Source organism: Culex pipiens, chromosome 2, assembly GCF_016801865.2.
Source record: "Culex pipiens pallens isolate TS chromosome 2, TS_CPP_V2, whole genome shotgun sequence".
NCBI lineage: Eukaryota > Metazoa > Arthropoda > Insecta > Diptera > Culicidae > Culex > Culex pipiens.
In genome coordinates, this window is record NC_068938.1 from 221,646,692 (window position 1) to 221,667,836 (window position 21,145).

Below are 21,145 nucleotides of genomic sequence, written 5' to 3' on the forward strand. Positions count from 1 at the left end.
TACAAATTTTAATGCTTTAAAGTTCGTATCGATTACTATGTATTTTACTGTTCATCTATTTCTACAACAAAATTTGAATTTTCAGACCAAAATTTGATTTTTTTCAATTTCGGGAATTCCCGGGACAAATTATGAAAATTCCCGGGATTCGGGAATTCCCGGTTTTGGAAAAATCCCGGGATTTTTGTCCCGGGAATTCCCGGGATGGACGCACTAACAAAATCATTGTTTTTACACAAATATCTACTTCTGATATAAGCTTATAATAAATATTCCATGGTTTGGTTTCAGGGAATGGGAATGGTAATACAGTCCAGACTCGAATATCGAAAAATACCAAAATTGTTAAAGGGATAAAAAATAACGAAACACAAAAAGCACCTATTTTACGGTTTAAATCCCATTTAACTTCAAAGCCACATCCTTTGAACACATCAAATCTGCAAGCAAACATGATGTTAGATACCTCATCAAGGTAAAACAAGCCAATGCGTTAGATTGATCAGCTCAATCAATAGCTTTTGCAATGCGTTTGCTATCAGTTACGACTTGAATGTTGTTGTACGCACATCAAATAGCATATCTTAAGCTCTTGTTAATAAGACATATCGTTTGTGTTTCATAATCAGTAATCAGAGTAATTCAAAATGTACGTAGAGTTGATTATCCTGGTCGTGTCCCTCCTAATCCTCTGCTCGATCGCCGTCTGGAGAAAGATCACCTTCTGGTCCCGCCAAAATGTCCCCTTCATCAAGCCACGATTCCCTGCCGGAAACTTCCACGAAGCTGACCAACTATCCGTCGCTGATATCTCTGTCAAGCAGTACAACGCGATGAAGGATCGAGGTCGATTCGTCGGGCTTTACTTCTATCTTCAACCCCTGCTGATGATCACCGATCTTGACCTGATCAAGACCATGCTGATCAAGGACTTTAACTCCTTTCCGAGTCGTGGCGTGTACTACAACGCGAGGGATGATCCGCTGAGTGCGCACATATTCAGCATCGAGGGGGAAAAGTGGCGATCACTGCGAACGCGACTCTCACCAACGTTCACTTCTGGGAAGCTGAAGATCATGTTTCCTACCTTGAAGGCGGTTGGAGATAGTTTTGGGGAATATCTTATGAAAATTGCCGGAGTTGGTAGTGAAATTGGTGTTAAGGATGCTTTTGCAAGATTCACAACCGATGTGATCGGAAGCTGCGCCTTTGGAATCGAGTGCAACTCGTTTGAGGAGCCCAACAACGAGTTCAGAGAGTTTGGACACAAGATCGTCAACGAGCAGCGGCATGCTGGAACGATGCGGATATTTTGGAAACTTTTTCCCGAGCTCGGGAACCTGCTTCGAGTGAAAACGTTGGATTCGAACGCGACGCGTTTCTTCCACAAGCTTGTGGCCGAAACGATCGATTACCGCCAGAAGAACTCGATCAACCGAAAGGACTTTATGAGCAGCCTGATCGAGTTTAAGAACAAGGGTGAACTTACGCTGGACGAGGTCGCGGCGCAGTCGCTGGTGTTTTTCGTGGCGGGATTTGAGACGTCCTCGGCGAATCAAACTTATTGTCTTTATGAATTGGCACGAAATGCGGAATGCCAGGAGAAGGCTCGGGAGAGTGTCCTGAAGGCGATTGAGATTCATGGTGGACTGACCTATGAAGCGGTCAACGATATGCAGTACTTGGATCAGTGTATTAACGGTTGGTAAGTTAATTCTTCTTTGAATCAGTTTTTCAACTAAGTTTCTTTCCAGAAACCCTCCGCCTGTACCCCGCTGTACCGGTTCTGGAGCGGAAATCCTCCCAAAGCTACAAAATACCCGACACCGATGTGACCATACCGAAAGGTATGAAGATCCACATCCCGGTGTTTGCGATTCATCGAGACGAACAACTCTATCCGGAACCGCTGAAGTTCAACCCGGATCGATTCCTGCCGGAAGAAGCCGCCAAACGGCACCCGAACTCATTCTTGACCCTCGGAGATGGTCCTCGGGCTTGCATTGGCTTCCGATTTGCCATTCTGCAATCCAAGGTGGGCCTGGCAACGGTGTTGAGCAAGTTCCGGATCAGTACGAGTGCGAAAACGGCGGTCCCACTGGAATATACGCACAAATCACCATTTCTACAGCCGAAAAATGAGTTGGTACTAAAAATCGAACCATTGTAAGAATAAATCGATTGAAGTCAATTTAAATTTAATCTTAATCAAAGCAAGCGCGCATGCTCGCGATTGCTCGATCAAGCTGCGATCACCAACTGAGCATGGCATGCTTCGTTCTACAATTGCTTATCTTTTGGTGTGCATTACCCACCAAATTGAAGTATGACGTTGCGGTTGATTCCAAAACAAGTACTGAGCTAATGATAAAAATCCTTACACAGCTTTAAATATTAAACGTATCTAATTTTTGAAACCACGTTTCGTGAGCGTTATTCGCCGAAAGGTGGTAATGTTTGAGCACAATTAAATAATAGTTTTCTTCTTCAAATTCCTAATCATCAAACGAAACAATGTTTAATCTGGATTCAAACAGCCTTTTTATGAAATGATAAAAATCACTCTTGCTCGCAAAACAATCAAGTTTCTCAACGCAAAGAGTGATAGCAAAAATTACTTTATATCGATGGAACTAAATTTCAGTCAACTAAATTTGTGTTGGCTCGTTTCATTCAAATCGAGTTGCACAGTTGAAGATCACAGAATGCCATGATCGGCTGTCGATTGTTGGTTCTCTGCGCCGTGGCGCTTGATTAATTAGATTGCATAAGAATGCAATTGCGTACTGTTACATCACTCCCGCTTGAAAAGTAGAATTTTCCTCGGAAAGAGTGATGTCAAAAATTGGTTGTTCAACTAGTTTGCATGAAGTTTTTTTCTCAACGACATGGTGCTAGTAGGTAATTTAAAGTGTAGGGTAATTTCTTCAATCAAATCGAACCGAGCTTCAATCAAGGCAAGCCGTGATGGGCTGGTGATGGCCGCTGAATTAAAATTAGATCGGAAGTCGATTGTCGTCGCGTTATCACGCGCGTGCGGTTTAAATCACTCCTGTGTGAAAATTTCGGAAAACTTTCGCCACGAAGAGTGAGAGCAAAAATTCGATCTAAATGATCATGTTAAGGTTACATTAAGATTTAACAAAAATTGTCATCTCAATGATTTGAGAAAAATATGAACATCTTCTGCGATCGAAATACAAGATGTTAAGTGTTAAGCAGTTGGCTCGATAAGTGATCGATGCACTTGGTTTAGAATGAATATTTCTCATTGAGGAGTTCATGAAAATAGTCGGAAAAAACCACAATGAATTGCAGCTTGAAAGTCAGTTTTTGAAATTTTACATAATAAAAATGTAAATAAAATGTGGTTTAAGGGTGCACAGCAACGAAGGAAGGTGTTGTCTTCTTATTCCAAAATTGTTAAACTTACGGACCCAATCCTGCAATAATGTGATTGTAAAATTAATCAAACTTTATTGTAAATTACTTTGTGGACAGTACTTTAGGGGATGAATAAAAAAATATTTCAATAGTACCCGTAGTTTTGAAGATACTAAAATGTCTGTAACACAAATCTGGGTGCAAAAGCTTTGGTTGATGTGTACCGTTAATATTTAAGAACTATGCAATCTATGAAAATTAAATGATACTATTATCGTAGAAATCCGAGATTCAAAAATGAAATCAATTGTCCCGTAGTTTTCAAGATACTTCAATGTGTGTAACAATAATCTTTTTTCTCTGGTTGATGTTCACCGTAACTACGATTTTTTAATGAAACGGAATTCAAATTCCCCGCTGCTCGGGATTCCCACCTTTTTCATTATTTTGGTAAATTTCCGTCATTTTGTGAAAAAAGCACAACTTTCCAATATTTTCCAGTTTTTTTTAAAGAATTTTGGCAAATTTTCAACTTTTTGACAAAAAATCTCAATTTTTTTACTTTTACCCGTTTTTTTGTGTGGATTTTGACAAATTCCCGACTTTTCCGATTTTTTGTGGATCTTGACAAACATTTTCAAATTCCCGACTTTTCCCCAATTTCTTGTTTAGCCTTGTCGAGAATTTGACATTTTCCCGATCTTTTGAAAAAAATCACAAATTCCCTATTTTTTCCTGATTTTTTTGTGGGTTTAACAAATTCTCGACATTTTGACAATAAATCACAAGTTCCCATCTTTTACTCGATTAATTGTGTTTTTTTATTTGCATATTCTCGACAATTTGGCAAAAACAAAATAAACCCGACTTTTCCTCATTTTTTTGCGTGGATTTTTTGCAAATTCCCGACTTTTTGACAGAAGTCACAAATTACCATTTTTTTAAACTTTTGTGCGAATTTTCGACCTTTCCCGATGATTTGTGAATGTTCGATTTTTTTCTGACTTTTCAGAATTTGGCAAATTCTGGACTTTTTGACAAAAAAAAACGACGCTGTCGGCATTTAAAAGTGCTTTTAAGAGATCGTTTGACGATTAGTTTTCTTTAGCTTACTTGTACTTGTTACCCTTTATTTGGATCCTTTGTAACTTTTCTAAATTTCCTAAAGTGTCTTCCTTGACCTGATTAACAGTGTAAACTAACAAGTTGTCGTACCCAATAAACCAACAAATTACAAATTCTCGACTTTTACCCGTTTTTTTGTGTGGACTTTGGCAAATTCCCGACTTTTGCCGATTTTTTGTGGATCTTGACAAAAAATTTCAAATTCCCGACTTTTCCCTAATTTGTTTAGCCTTACCGAGAATTCGACATTTTCCCGATCTTTTGAAAAAAATCACAAATTCCCTATTTTTTCCTGATTTTTTTGTGGATTTCACAAATTCACGACTTTTTGACAATAAATCACAATTTTCCATCTTTTTCTCAATTAATTGTGTTTTTTTATTTGCATATTCTCGACAATTTGGCAAAAACAAAAAAAACCCGACTTTTTTTCATTTTTTTGCGTGGATTTTTGCAAATTCCCGATTTTTTGACAAAAGTCACAAATTACCATTTTTTTTAACTTTTGTGCGAATTCTCGACCTTTCCCGATTATTTGTGAATGTTCGACTTTTTTCTGACTTTTCAGAATTTGGCAAATTCTAGACTTTTTGACAAAAAAAGACAAATTCCCGATTTTTTCTCGATTGATGGTAGATTTTGGCAAATTATTTACTTTTTGATAAGCAAAACCACAAAATCCCGACGTCTTACCGATTTATTGTTTATTCTCGACCTTTTGTGGATTTTGACGAATTCCTTACTTTTTGACCAAAAAAAAAATCATCAATTCCCATTTTTTTCCCGATTTTTAGTGAATTTTGCCAAATTTTGAACAAAAATCCCAAATTTCCAACTTTTTCCCGTTTTTTTGTGGACTTTGACAAATTCCCGACATTTGCCCGATTTTTGTGAATTTTGACGAATTCCAGACTTTTTGACAAAAAAATCACAAATTCTAACTTTTTCCCTTTTTTGTGAATTTCGGCGAATTCCCGACTTTTTGACAAAAAAAATCAAAAAAATCCAAACTATTTCCCGATTTTTTTTGTGGACTTTTTGTCAAAAAAAAATTAAATTCCGGACTTTTTCTCTTTTTTTATGTTGATTTGGCAAATTAACGATTTCTGAAAAAAAAATAATCACAAATTCCCGACTCTTTCTCGTTGTTTTTGTGCATTGGACATTTTACCGACCTTTCCATTCATTTGTGCATTAGGTAAAAAACACAAATATTCGTTTGTTTTTTGTTGGAATGACATTTCGGATAAATAAAATAAATAAGACATCCCGACTACTTGGATTACATTTTACCTGTTTTATTTTCTTTATCATACATATTTGCTCTCTGGTCTCTACTCTAGAGATTCAACTACCGCTAATCATTTCGTAGTGTTGTGTGGTATTTTTTTTCTTTTGTATAAGTTTTCACAATAGCAAGTACTCTTTTTTTTCTATGCTCTCTGCTTTAGTTTTCCTCTCATTAAAGCTACCAAAACGTTTTCCATTCCGTTTTTCTTCTTTTTAATATTTATTCTTTCCAACTACCCCCCGAAAACCCCCACATTGCTTTACACGGCTTGTTTTACTCTTTTGCTAGCCTTTTCTCTATCACACGCTGACTTTGTTTTTGCTCTAAACGCTGCTCACTAAATTGCTACTAGTTTGATTAATTTTTCCTCTTCTGTGCACATTGAAAACACGTTGCTGGTTACCGGTTTTGTTTTTCCATGTTTTGTTGTTGTTGCTGTTATTATTCTCTTGTGTAACCATTTCGGTTTGATTGTGATTTTGTGACTGTAAGACGACGACGGTGTGTGTGTGAGTGTGGGTTAAATTCGTGTTTTGCTGGAATTGTTCTGAACGCTCTAAACGACGACGACAAGGGTTGGTTGGTACCACTGGGAACGGGTTTCTGTTTAGTATTTTTTATTTATTTCTCGCGATTTTTGTTTAGATATGGGCTTCTTTTGTAACGGCTATTTCTAGGGTTTTTGTTTATCTTAGAGTTGTACAATGTTCGATCTTTGTTTTGTTTTGTTAAGAGTGAAGAAAGCTTCGAATACTGGGTTTGATTTGTTGTTGTTGAGTTTGTTTATTTTGCGTTTTTTTAAGAGTGATCAACTGTGGCAACTGGAGAGCGCATGTCGCCTGCCTACTGAGATTAGATTTGGAAACTGATCTGTGCTAAGAACTGTAACAAAAACAACGAAAACTGCTAAATTCCGTACCGCTTTCTCTTCAACTAATTTGAGATTCACTAGTCTTTTCTAAGGTTGCTCTCTATCTCTCTCTCTCTCTCTTTCTAACTTGCTTGTACGGCTTCAGTCACTATAAATATTTAGGAAGGAAACTGTTTGCTTCTACTAGCTTAAATCGTAACATAATTCACTAAGGCGACGAAAGAATGTTATAAACAATTATCATAACGCGCGCGTTAACACATGTACAGTTTGCAAAGCGCAACTAGAATGGTCTATAATGTGAGTGTGTGTGAAAAGGACAAATAACTTAGATAACAACAATTGGCATAAATAATAAGGAATAACTGAATCAATGTGTGTGATTTAGATGTGCTATTTACAAATACAGGACAATTTACACGCACACACTCAGCCCCGGAAGCAGCAAAACAGCTTCTGGACAATCTTCTCCGTGCGGACGCGCCGCGCCTGTTCGCGCTCATCCCGTTCCTGCGCAATGGCCGCCGCAATGAGGTGACCCAAATCGCGACCCACCATTCCGCGCCGCTCCAGGTCGGGCCAATTATCGTCCACCTCGAGCAGACCGGCCCAGTAATTGTCCTTGTGGCCACCACCCCGATTCCGCTGTGACCGCGTCCGGCGCCGTCTCCGTCGCATCCGACGCCGCGGTCTTTCCCCGTCCACCCACCACTCCTCGTCCTCCGCCGTCGTCCCTTGGCCTTGGCCGTACTAGATGCCAGAGTACAGGTGCTCGTCCAGCGGCCGGATGCGGATCCGCTGTCGGTAGTGGTACTCCTTCAGGTACGACTTGAGTGACTTGGGCAGCGGCAGGCCGTTGATGCCGTCGTACGTGGTGTTGCTGACGATCGTGGCCCGGCACAGCTGCTGCAGCGAGAAGGTAAAGTTCCGGTTCAGCGGGTACGTCAGCATCGGCTCGAAGAACATCACGCAGGACGGGTCCTTGTAGTGCTCGAGCAGGCCGGTCACGGTGGAGGCCGTGTACACGCCGGGATCGCGTGAGTCGAAACTGTTGAGAAGGGGAGAGAAGCAAATGTTAGAATAGTTTTGAATATTTTTCAAATATTATTTATTGAGTATTTTTTTTTTATCAAAACCCTACATGCTATTCGGTCAAATAAAAAATGCTTCAATTGAAAGTCAAAGTAGGCTTGATTTCATAGACTTCTTCGATGAACAATCCTGTTCTAAATCTAACCTTCCAAGGAGGACTGTCGTTTCAAACTGTCAACCGCTGTTATTTTATTCCAATTTTCGCCCTACCAGGAAAGTGCCAACAAGTATCGCTTCCAATGACGATTTTGAGGGAAATGGAAACATTATTTCGAGAATTCCCGAAAAGTCTAATCACGAAGCAACATCTCCTGCCAGGAGCAGTCCCAGGAAAGGGGCTTGTTTTGCGCTTCGATGAAATCAGCAATCCTTTCCAGGGGAAAACGCGGAAAACGAACATTTTTCAAGATTTTTAATGATGCATTTTTTCTTGAAATGTGTCAATTTAAATCCTTGCCTTATTTCTTAAAATTCTTAAAATTCAGCAATTCCCCACGAAAACAGCATGATTCAAAAAAATAGTTCTCCGATCGGGCTCAAAATTTGTCTGGGAGTTCCTTGGCCGAAATAATTAGACCCGTATTTATTTGTTTGGCCATCAGGGTGACCTACGCCGTGTTGAGGTGGTCCGAAAAATGGCAATTTTCGTCGATTTTCTCAAAAACCACTTTTCTAAAAATTATATCTCCACGCCATTTTATCCGATTTTAGCTGTATTAGACGCAAAAGAAAGGTGATTAGTTTGACTATTTAGGAAAAATAGTAAGAAGTTTCAAAAATCTAGCTTAACATTTGAAAAGGTCGTATGAAAACTTAATATGCTGTTTTGAAGGTCTCGGGACCAAAGAGCCTATGTCTGAAAATATTTTTATCGGATTCCTCGGAAAATTTCACATAACATATCAAAAAGTGGTAAAGTTATGTTTTCGATACTCTGAGATACGATTTTTTGAAGATAAAAACTGGGGTTTTCGACGCGCCACGCGCAAAAATGGGAAAATTACGAAAACGGGAAAAAATCGACTTTTTTCACTAAAACTGCGATAACTTGAAAATTTCAGCGATGACCTATACATGTTAGGGTACCAAAATTTTCGTAATTGAAATACGCAACTTTTGGTACCCTTACATGTATAGGTCATCGCTGAAATTTTCAAGTTATCGCAGTTTTAGTGAAAAAAGTCGATTTTTTCCCGTTTTCGTCATTTTCCCATTTTTGCGCGTGGCGCGTCGAAAAACTCAGTTTTTATTTTCAAAAAATCGTATCTCAGAGTATCGAAAACATAACTTTACCACTTTTTGATATGTTATGTGAAATTTTCCGAGGAATCCGATAAAAATATTTTCAGACATAGGCTCTTTGGTCCCGAGACCTTCAAAACAGCATTTTAAGTTTTCATACGACCTTTTCTTAGTTAAGCTAGATTTTTAGACTTTTTACTATTTTTCTTAAATAGCCAAACTAATCACTAATCACCTTTAGCTGTCTAAGACAGCTAAAATCGGATGAAATGGCGAGGACATATGATTTTTTGAAAAAGTGGTTTTTGAGAAAATCGACGAAAATTGCCATTTTTCGGACCATCCTAACACGGCGTAGGTCACCATAATGGCCAAACGAAAAAATACGGGTCTAATTATTTCGGCCAAGGAACACCCAGAAAAATTTTGAGCCCGATCGGAGAACCATGCTGTTTTCGTGGCTTAAAATTCTTAAAATTCTTAAAATTCTTAAAATTCTTAAAATTCTTAAAATTCTTAAAATTCTTAAAATTCTTAAAATTCTTAAAATTCTTAAAATTCTTAAAATTCTTAAAATTCTTAAAATTCTTAAAATTCTTAAAATTCTTAAAATTCTTAAAATTCTTAAAATTCTTAAAATTCTTAAAATTCTTAAAATTCTTAAAATTCTTAAAATTCTTAAAATTCTTAAAATTCTTAAAATTCTTAAAATTCTTAAAATTCTTAAAATTCTTAAAATTCTTAAAATTCTTAAAATTCTTAAAATTCTTAAAATTCTTAAAATTCTTAAAATTCTTAAAATTCTTAAAATTCTTAAAATTCTTAAAATTCTTAAAATTCTTAAAATTCTTAAAATTCTTAAAATTCTTAAAATTCTTAAAATTCTTAAAATTCTTAAAATTCTTAAAATTCTTAAAATTCTTAAAATTCTTAAAATTCTTAAAATTCTTAAAATTCTTAAAATTCTTAAAATTCTTAAAATTCTTAAAATTCTTAAAATTCTTAAAATTCTTAAAATTCTTAAAATTCTTAAAATTCTTAAAATTCTTAAAATTCTTAAAATTCTTAAAATTCTTAAAATTCTTAAAATTCTTAAAATTCTTAAAATTCTTAAAATTCTTAAAATTCTTAAAATTCTTAAAATTCTTAAAATTCTTAAAATTCTTAAAATTCTTAAAATTCTTAAAATTCTTAAAATTCTTAAAATTCTTAAAATTCTTAAAATTCTTAAAATTCTTAAAATTCTTAAAATTCTTAAAATTCTTAAAATTCTTAAAATTCTTAAAATTCTTAAAATTCTTAAAATTCTTAAAATTCTTAAAATTCTTAAAATTCTTAAAATTCTTAAAATTCTTAAAATTCTTAAAATTATTAAAATTATTAAAATTCTTAAAATTCTTAAAATTCTTAAAATTCTTAAAATTCTTAAAATTCTTAAAAATTTTAAAATTCTTAAAATTCTTAAAATTTTTAAAATTCTTATAATTCTTAAAATTTTTAAAATTCTTAAAATTCCGGAAATTTTTTAAAGTTTTTTAAATATTTTTTTTAAACTTTTAAACTTCTTGAAATATCTAAAATTCCTAAAAAAATTAAATTCTTCAAAATCTTAAAATTTCTGAAAAAAATATTTTTTTTTAGTAAATTAAATTATTCTTCGAATTCTAAGCAAACTCACCTAAACTTGTGGTTAAACTGCTCGATGCGCGCGTGCAGCGACCGGCTGTACTTCCGGAAGGACACCGAAAACAGAAACTCCTCCTGGGCCGAATCGCGCAGCAGGAACGTCCCCTCGGGTTTCCCGTCCAGCAGCTTCTCCGCCTCGTACCGGTCCATCTTGCCCCAGTAGAAGCAGCAGCTGGTGATCTTCTGCAGGTCCGGAACCAGACAGTGAATGAAGTCGACCTGGTACGGGTTTGAGATTGAGGTTAGGTTTTTTGGGTTTTGTTTTTGGTGGGGAAAGTTTCGTCTCACCTGTGAGTGAACTCGAGGCATTTCTTCGGCGTGCATCAGATGCTGGTTCTGGAGCATGAGCCCGCGCTGGAGCAAACTCAGCGCCGACGAAGTTTCCGGCGAGCACACGAATGCAATCTGGTTGGCTTGGGCGACTCCGGCGGCACCGCCGACGGCACCCAGTGCCGTCCCACCGGTCAGCGTTCCGCCGGACATTAGGGCGCGGGGGGTGAAGTTTGGTGGCGCGTCGACGCCTTCGCGGATCTCCAGCTCGCGCTGCAACCGCGCCCGTTCGTCGCAGTCTTCCAGCGAGAACTCATCGCTGCTGTTGAACCTGTTTTGGAAGGGAGTAAGACACATTTGGTAACTTTTAGTCCCGGGCTCAAGGTGACACTTTGAGGATGGGATTCGCGGGAATTTTGCGGATTGCCGCGCAGTGCGCAGAACCAGAACAATTTCCCGGAACCCGGAAAATACATTTTCTCCTAATTAGTTCCAGCGAAATTTATTTACCTCGAGATGTCAAACATGCCGGCACCGGAAACGACAATCACCGAGTTGCCTCCGTGGTGGCCACCGGCGCCCAAACTGCCATACAGCGCCTGGGCCGTGTTGCCATCGATGCGGTGAATGATGGTCGTGGTCGTGCCCGGATGGTGATGCCCGTGATGCTCCGCCGGGAACAGGAATGCGTGGTTCTGCTGTTGCTGCTGCGGTTGATTAGTGGCCGCTGTCGCCGTTCCTCCACCGCCGCCGCCGGGACCACCGTTGGATGCCGACGTCGGTGCCTCCAAATGGTGATGGTGGTGGTGAAGTGCGGCCGCCGCGTGGTGATGTGGCATCAGTGCCAGCGAACTCGCCGACAGCGGATAGCCGTTGCTGGTGGGGATTGCCGGAATGTCGTCCACTTTGCGGTACGCGGTACAAACGCATGAATCCACCTGGAATTGCGAGAGAGAGAGAGAAGGGGAATTAATATGAATTTCAACGGAACGACCACCACACACAGTGTGGAGGGAAAACTCAAAGTAAAACAAGATTAGACCGGAGAATTGTTTGAGTTGCAGAACGGTCAATTTACACACGGACCGTGTCCTTCCAGAAAATTTGATTTAGCTGCGAAACCGGATTAGAGCGAAAGTCTACGTTCACAATAGGATATTTTTGAATTTCAAATCATGTTCCGAAAAAATAACAGATATCGCAGCACGTCATGAGCAAATCTTCCTCCCACTTTTAAAAACCCATTTTCGCACCCCCAATTCCAACTAATTCATTAAACAAATCCAAACAAAAATACAAAAAAAAATAAAAAAAACTCCTTTCCCATATCAAACGCAACTTTGAGATGGAAATCTCACCTTGTGACGCCCAAACGACCGACCGATCATCTTCCGGGAAGAAAAAGGACACGCGCGCACGCAAAATTTTGCACTTCCAGAAAGGACGCGACGACGCCTTTGGAGCGGAAAATCTGGTCCACGGTAAATGGATTGACGACGAGGTGGCGTGGCGCGTGTTTGGATTTCAACGGGAATTCCCAAAAATTAATGTTATCCTTTTGGCGAAAGATTGTCATTGAGAACGTAATGTCGCTTGAGGTTGATTTTCGCTGTGGTTGACACTTTCGTGGTAAGAGGAAATTATAATAAAATTCCAGCAGTTGGCAATTTCTCAAAAGAAAAGCATTTTATGACCTTTATAAAGGTTACAATTTGAATTGGGGGTTCAACCCCAATACTTTAAAAATGGGTTTGTTCAGTCGGATGCGTTCATTATTATTCGCTTTCTTGTCAAAGTAGGCGTTATCAAAGCAAGCACAAAATATATGATGGGAAACTACCTTTCACAAAAATTATCATTGTAACAATTAATTTAATGTTCTTTTTTGAAAATGTAGTGTTTATGGAAATTTTGAAGTCAATTTTAGTAAGTTTGAGTATTCTCAAAAAGTCATTGTAAACAAGGCTACGTTTTATACCAACATTGCTTTTGAGAACTTTGCTACGGAATGAGCCCTTTACAGCGATGGAATAATCATCATCAAAAGAAAATTATTGGACGTTCATCTAGAGAAAAAATCCGAAAGGAGTATGGCTCTTCTCTCTCGCGCACGAATGATCGGTAAAAGGAATCTAAAAAAATCATCTTCTTGATTATTCGGCGGAATATCTATTTCACTACTACACTAGCAAGTGTAACGTCACACGTCGAAATATGACCTGTCACATTTTGTAGATGTGCAATGTGTGTAAACAAAGTGAAATACATATTTTAAGTGATCAGATTGATTTTCTTGGAGAAGTTCGGGAGCGATTTTCTTTTTCGTGATTTGCCTCCTCTCTCTTTCGTGGGTGAAGAAAGTTCGCAAGCGAAATTGATTTTTTTGCGATTATTCCATTCCTTTATAGCTATAACTTTTGTATTTTTTTTTAACCTGGCTGAAACTTTATGAGTGCCTTCCGAAACCATTTTGCATAATCATTTTTTTAATTTTTTTTCCATACACATTTGGCATACTAAAATAGCATGTTTATTTCAAAAATCTGTATCTAATGAAGGAATTGTTTGATCGATTTGGTGTCTTCGACATAATGGTAGGTATAAATGAGGACCACACCGGAAAAAATATACATGATAATTTTTGTTGATTTTCAAAAACACTTGTTATCACTAAAAATTGACAATTCCAAGAAAAAAAAACTATATTTATTTTTTTATTTTTTGATATGTTTGGGGGTGAAAAATTTCAAGAAAAGAAAGGGAAAAAATCTTTCACCAAGTTACGAGGATTTTCAAAAAATAGCGAAATAGTAACTTTAAAAAATCTAAGAAACGGTAAAAAAAATTAATTGCATTTTTTTATGTAAAATCAATAAAAAAGGACTTAAATTAAATTTGACTGAAGTAAACAGTTTTCAAGTTATAGATATTTTGAGGTAACTTTTAAAAAAAGTTTAAGCTTTCAATTTAAAAAAAAAATGTTTTTGGTTTTAGTTATTTTCGATCTACAAATTATTTCAATTAAAACAAGCAGAGAATTTCACAAAATTTTCTTTTTTTATCATCTAAAATCGTACTTTTAGTTCGAGCGATAACACTGAGAAATTATCATTTTTGCTGTTTTTTTTATATTTTTGCATATCTCAGCAACCCAAGGCCATGTGAACATAGTTCAATCAAGCAAAATGCAGGGATTTCTAGCTTTTCGAAGATGGTGCATAAATGGTATGTAAATATTCGTGTTTTAACAAAGTTTTTATTTTTAATAAAAAGAGTATATGAATTAGTGAGTTTCCCGCTGGAACGAACTACCAGTAGCAATCAAGCAGGAGAGACGATTCAACGCTTTCAAGAAAGCGATAGTTAGGGAAAACTAGTGTTAGCGATTACTCTGATTGCTAATTTTATTCGCTCCTAAAGTTTAATTCAGATCCACATTACCTCCTTGCCCTGGTATACAGTGTAAACTAACAGGATATCGTTTCAATAAAATTACAATTACAATTACAATTACAATTAAAAAAAACTTTCTTAAAAATATTTTTTTTTCAATTCTTTGATGAGACTATCAATTTTGCCAGTCATTTGAGAGAAATAAAACGGCCTATTTTCTTCCATACTACAATGGATTCTCTCGTTGTCGATATTGAAGGGACCGTCGAGAGCGGGAGGTAATCATAGATCGAAAAATCAAAGCAAGCAATATAATTGACAGCTTTTTTTCCAGATATTTTAACAAAAATGTAAAAAACAAAAATTTATAAAACAAAATGACTTTTTTGACATAGAAGAAAATACACGGATCCAGATTTCATTCATTAAAAAATGATCAAGATAATATATTTGAGAAAAAGAAGAGAATTACTTATTATTTAGAAATAAGTTTGGAAAATAAACAAAATAAAACATATCATAAAACTTGACGCACCATTTGTTTCCACTTCCTAAAATTAATGGAGACACATGACTCTTAGTTTTTTTTTGAATAATTCAGAAGTCCACTTAAAATACTTCTCAAAACCACAAATAAATAAAAAGCCCTTTCAATTCACACTACCACACTCACCTTTTCCGATTCACTCCTCAGCAACCTTCCGGTGGCACCCCCGACAATCGAACTCGTCGTTGCACTACCGCTGCTTGCCATCGGTGCCGCCGAGGACGTCGTCGCCGCCGCCACCACCGCCGGAACCGCACTATTACTACTACTGGAACCACTACCGCTAGCTCCGGCCACTGCCGACGCCGCCGCCGACGACGACTTTGAGGCTCCCCTCAGTTTGGCACAGTTGAACTTGAGTCCCCAGTTGCCCTTTTTCGATTTGGCCCCGGTCGAGGACGTGCTGCTGGCCGCCACTGAACTCGAACCACTTTTCGACTGCTGCTGACTGCTGGTGTTGTTGTTGTTGGCACAGCTGGCAGATCCGCGGCAGCACTTGCAGCCGCGTGACTTCTTGCCGGCGGATGTGAGCGAACTGAGCAGCGTCGTCGTCGTCGAGCTCTGTTGTGGCGTCGGAGTCGGCGTCGTCGTCATCGTCGGAGGCTGTCGACAGCATGTTGTGGTGGCGGATGATTTCGGGTTTGTTGCCGCTGACACGACCTTCGTCGTCGTCGTCGTCGATTCTGGGGAAGAAGAAGAGAGGAAAAAAATCTCATTAAAACGGGACCAACATCGGCGTCGTCCTCGTCGGAGAAAGACACTTCCGGGAATGTGCGGTCGCTCTCGATGGTGGTGCTTGCTCCCAGCGATAAGCTTTTTCGGGTGAAAACTTGAGCGGCGAACGAAGAGCCCGAACCAACGCAACGTATCGTCACGAACTTTGTGCGTCCTAACCCAACAACCAAAAAAGGCTGATGAAAGTAAAAATAATACTATGAGACGCAACGGTTCGGTATTAGCATTTCTGATGGGACGGTGAACGGTTGGGACCAAGGATCTGGAACAAACGGCATCGTTCCATCAACGGATTCCCGGAAGCTGAGCTGAAGCTTTAACGCTTGTGTCAAAGCTGACCAGTTTTCTCTGGGGAATCGCGATAATTTATCCTTTTTTTTTAAATGAAACATATTTTGCGAAATTCCAGAAGTTTCTACTTTGTAGAAACAAAGTAGCAGAATCTTCATGAATTTTCCGCAAACTTATTTTTATAACGTTATTGATCAATAAGAATGACAATAGACTCGACTATCTGACGTTTCGATTATCCTAAGTTATAATGGTACTTCGGATAATCAAATCACCTAAAAAAAAGGGTTTTTCATTGTCTTACCTTAAATATCAAATTAGTCTGTGACGTCACGCTTAATTAGTTTAATGCAATGTTTGAAAAAGTGAACTCGTAAATCAAACACGATACAAAGCATTAAGAAACAAAGTTTTTAATGATAAATTAAATATGCTTTAATAATTAGATCAGAAACTATTGATTGAAATTTCTATCACTACATCATTCAAAAAAATTCGCAATTCGCAATTTTCAGTGTAAGAACGGGCCTTGACCGATCTTATGCACTAGGTTCCAACAAAACAATCTAAACGCGACCTTTTAAAATTTAAAAACTTTCTCGATTTAACTCAAAATTTATAAAAAAATGTTATTTAAAAATTATGCATTTTTTTATAAAACATCAAAGGGGAGGGGGGTCCAACAAAACGTGACGTTCTTTTCGAGGGGGCTGGAGCCAGCGTGACCATCGGAAAATCGAAGCTTCGGTTAATCGAGTCTGGACTGTACTCAAATTTTTCACAAAATACTGTTTTTTTTTTTTTCGAAAAAATTCAAATGTTTATAATTTGCAATATGGGTTTGATACCCCCCGAAGCCAAATTGTGTATGCATTTTCGCTTTATTAGAGTTTTTATCAAGCTTCGCTGCACCGTGCGGTACACGCGGTTCACTTGCACCACGGGTTTGCTTTGCGCCTGCTTTGTTCGGTTTACACCCGTACCCGACTCTCTCGAGCCGAGGGTATTTTGGTTCATCGTACCAGCGCACCACGACACTCTCGGTTCGCCGCGTCGGTTTTGTGTCTGGCACTCACCCATGGCATGAACCCGGTGTATGAACCAAGGTGCTTCACTCGATACGAGCCGAGGTACGTGCCGTGGTACGCGCTGGCGGTACAAAACGGGTTCAATATCACGGCGCGTACCACGGCACGCTGGGTTCATGCCATGGGTGAGTGCCAGACACAAAACCGATGGGGCGAGCCGAGAGTGTCGTGGTGCGCTGGTACGATGTACCAAGATACCAATACACAAATGGGTTCAGGCACGTACCGAAGCTAGAAAACCAAACCCGCGGTGTGCGTTGGCAGTGGCGCATGGGAAGCTTGGTTTTTATTTATAAAATGGGTAATTCTCTTCCAACTCACACGAAATCGGGAAAAGATGCCCCGACCCCTCTTCGAATTACATAAAACTTTGTCCTAAGGGGTAACTTTTGTCCCTGATCACGAATCCGAGGCCCGTTTTTTGATATCTCGTGACGGAGAGGCGGTACGACCCCTTCAATTTTTGAACATGCGAAAAAAGAGGTGTTTTTCAATAATTTGCAGCCTGAAACGGTGATGAGATAGAAATTTGGTGTCAAAGGGGCTTTTATGTAAAATTAGACGCCCGATTTGATGGCGTACTCAGAATTCCGAAAAAACGTATTTTTCATCGAAAAAAACACTAAAAAAGTTTCAAAAACTCTGCCATTTTCCGTTACTTGACTGTAAAAAATTTTGGAACATGTCATTTTATGGGAAATTTAATGTACTTTTTGAATCTGCATTGACCCAGAAGGGTCATTTTTTCATTTAGAACAAAAGTTTTCATTTTAAAATTTCGCGTTTTTTCTAACTTTACAGGGTTATTTTTTAGAGTGTAACAATGTTCTACAAAGTTGTAGAGAAGAGAATTACAAAAAATTTGATATATAAACATAAGGGGTTTGCCTGCAAACATCACGAGTTATCGCGATTTTAAGAAAAAAAAAGTTTTGAAAAAGTTGATCGTCGTTGATCATGGCCGTTCATCGTCACCCGCGACAGACACGGACGATGAAACAAAGGGAAACGCAAAAAGTAACTTTTTCAAAACTTTTTTTTCGTAAAATCGCGATAACTCATGATGTTTTTAAGCAAACCCCTTATGTTTCTATATCATTTTTTTTTTTTTGTAATTCTCTTCTCTACTACTTTGTAGGACATTGTTACACTCTTAAAAATAACCCTATAAAGTTAGAAAAAACACGACATTTTAAAATGAAAAAAGAATTTCTGAATGAAAAAATGACCCTTCTGGGTCAATGTAGATTCGAAAAGCACATTAAATTTCCCATAAAATGGCATTTTGAAAAAAAAAATCACAGTCGAGTAACGAAAAAGGGCAGAGTTTTAAAAAAAATAGTTTTTTTTTTCGATAAAAAATACATTTTTTCGGAATTCTGAGTACGCCATCAAATCGGGCGTCTAATTTTACATAAAAGTCTCTTTGACACCAAATTTCTATCTCAACACCGTTTCAGGGTGAAAATTATTGAAAAACACCTCTTTTTTCGCATGTTCAAAAATTGAAGGAGTCGTACCGCCCCTCCGTCACGAGATATCAAAAAATGGACCTCGGATTCGTAATCAGGGACAAAAGTACCCGTTAGGACAAAGTTTCAAGCAAATCGAAGAGGGGTCGAGGCAACTGCTGTGTGAGTTGTCGGAGAATTACCCAAATACTAAAACTTGATTTATGAAATGCTCAAATTTTCACAAAATTCAAACGAAAATACTAAATTTGAGTACTTTACAAAAAAACTATAATTAAGTGAAAATACATGCAAAATTTCATTTTATTTGGATGTTTTGGTGCCTCTGTTGCGAATTATGAAAATTTGAGTATTTGCACAAAAAATACGGTATTTCATGAATATTTTAGTAATTTACAAATAAAATTAAACAAGCGAAAATGTATACAAAATTTTGCTTCGTTTGATACTAATATTGCAAATTCTAAAAATTAAAGTATTTTCAAAATAAACGGTATTTCGCAACAAAAAAAACCATTTTAATTTTCAAAATTGTAATGGACTGCAGAGCATCATCTTTATGCGAAAGCACTCGTCCCCAGAAACGTTGACATTCCGGGAAGTGTATTTTTCACTGCTTTCAAACAAATTCCAGCGTTAAACATGCTGAATTTCACCGTAAGAGGTTTGCTATTTCAAATTAGTTTTCGCCGAATTTATTTGAAAGCTTTCGCTTCGTAAGAAACGCCCCTCGCCAATTTATGAAATATTGATTCTGCAGTCAGTGCGATGCCGAACACTCACAATTCGGCTCAACGCCAATTCAGCCGAATCTCATCAAACAAGAGGTCAAAGCTTTGATGCAGAAACTATCCGGAAAAGTCCGGGAAATCTAGTCTCGCAAGAGGCGGAAGGAGGTTACCCAAGCGAATTCCGACGAAACCAATCTCGAGTTTATGTTTTCATTTGAAAACAATTGCCAGTATACGGAAAAGCAGCTCTACAAAAAGCTTCTCAATTATGCTTTTGCTTACAAACAAGTCCCCTTTTCGAAATTTCAACGAGTAAGTGCAAACATTTTTCTTTTACCATGATTGTTATTCGAGAGAAAAGCGTGAATGATATTAAATTTCTGCAGTCCTTATTTTTTCGGAAAAAAATCTGCCTGGAATGCCAACCAACCTGAGATATTAAGTTACTTCTTCGATTGAATCAGTAATCGAAAAAAGGATGGGTTTCCACGGTGATATTGATGACAGAATTGTATGATTTCTATTAAACAGCTTCAAATACGAAAATTTCATCGAATTTATTTAAAATTTTCTGTTCTTCTTCAAAATGCCACAAGTTGCAAACCCGGCAAACCTCCTAATTGTTTGAATTTTCCACCAGACACCAACAGCATAGAACATACTGCCGTTGTGGTGGTGCTGAACCCACTTTTGCGGAACGCCACCCAGAGAAAATTGGTTCGCCAGCGAGTTCGGGGAAATTTTTGCACCGATGGCTTGTTTACCACAACAGCACCACCAGAACAAAAAGCATCTGTCGGGTGCTGGCTGGCTGCTGATGTGGTGTGGTTACAGCAACAGAATTTACTGGAATTTACTGCCAACCACCGATATCAAAAGGAAAACTTCACAATTATTGAAAGTCAAGTTTTTCCCAGAACGGCTTCTCTTGAATGCTGATTAGTGTGTGATGCGACGACTGAGGGTGGAATTATAATTATGATCTAAAATGGGATTTCCCGAAATTATTAGAGTGTTAAATGTTTTCTTCGATTCAAAGTTCAAGGTTCAAATTTTCACAAAAAAAAAAATAACAAAACAGTTTGAAAGCGGCTGGTCCTTGTCAAGCTGTAAGTGGATCATCATTTCAAGTGAAATTCAATACTAACGACGACGACGATTATGATGAGGACCTCCTCCTTGCCACTGCTACTTCTGCTATACTACTTCTGATGATGATGATGCGCAAACACAAACGGAAATAACGAAATGTATACAATAATAACACGCCATCCAATTTCTAATCGAGTCCAGGCAATCCAAGAAGGCGCTGCTGCGTTCGAGACAAGTTCAGACACGTTTCGTTCTGAGGAGAGAGAGAGAGTTTTGCCCAGCTCAGAACAGATGTCTCTGCTCGCGATTTATGCGTCAGAACGGAGAAAGAGGGTGTAGTTGTTATCAGCAAACGTGAAAGAACATGATTGAACTGGATCAGGATTAGTCATCACGCGGTACAGGGGAGTGTAACCTGTACTAAGATATGTTATTCAAAAAAACCATTTGTAAAAATTTAGAAACATTCAGAATTAAATAGCCATTTTTTATTTAAGAATACCAACTTTTCAAAACTAAATCCCAGAAAGCATTTTGAAGATTTAAAATACTGATTTATAGTAGTAAATATTTGTTGAGTTTCATTGGAATGCACGAAAATAAATTCTATTAAATAAGAAATCCAAGACGAAAACAATGTTAATTCATGTTAAATCCTAAAAAAAATAAGGAATAGATGAGAAGCACTTTTCGCGATTACAAAACTAAATGAAAATTGGATTTGCCGAAATCTAGCTTTTTAGGGTTTTTTTTAGTTTGATGAGTATGCCAATCTAAGCAACTTTGCTTAAAACGCTTTCATGTCGCAATATCTAATAAGAAGAATAGATTTTTT

The 21,145-nt window shown here is 37.7% G+C and overlaps 2 protein-coding genes across 2 annotated transcripts in view; one reads left to right on the forward strand and one right to left on the reverse strand.

Annotated features, from left to right (window-relative positions):
- Positions 1 to 647: 647 nt before the first annotated feature.
- LOC120431320 (cytochrome P450 6a2-like) lies at positions 648 to 2,462 on the forward strand. The gene is made up of 2 exons (XM_039596454.2): positions 648 to 1,701; positions 1,755 to 2,462. The coding sequence occupies exons 1-2, from the start codon at positions 648 to 650 to the stop codon at positions 2,168 to 2,170; spliced, it is 1,470 nt and encodes a 489-aa protein (XP_039452388.1). The 3' UTR covers positions 2,171 to 2,462.
- A 3,606-nt stretch (positions 2,463 to 6,068) lies between these two features.
- Positions 6,069 to 21,145, reverse strand: part of LOC120431317 (uncharacterized) — a 40,680-nt gene continuing 25,603 nt past the window's right edge. The window contains exons 2-6 of the mRNA XM_052708094.1: positions 15,028 to 15,584; positions 11,472 to 11,899; positions 10,980 to 11,292; positions 10,684 to 10,910; positions 6,069 to 7,719 (exon numbers count right to left, since the gene is read on the reverse strand). Of these exons, the coding sequence (XP_052564054.1) occupies positions 7,422 to 7,719; positions 10,684 to 10,910; positions 10,980 to 11,292; positions 11,472 to 11,899; positions 15,028 to 15,584 (1,823 nt within the window). The 3' untranslated portion in view covers positions 6,069 to 7,421. The remainder of the gene's footprint in view (positions 7,720 to 10,683; positions 10,911 to 10,979; positions 11,293 to 11,471; positions 11,900 to 15,027; positions 15,585 to 21,145) is intronic.

What these genes read in the sequence shown, in the direction of transcription:
- LOC120431320 (XM_039596454.2), top strand. Translation starts at nt 648, where the DNA reads ATGTACGTAGAGTTGATTATCCTGGTCGTGTCCCTCCTAATCCTCTGC. An exon ending in CTTGGATCAGTGTATTAACG is followed by an intron (nt 1,702 to 1,754) that starts GTTGGTAAGTTA and finishes GTTTCTTTCCAG; the next exon opens with AAACCCTCCGCCTGTACCCC.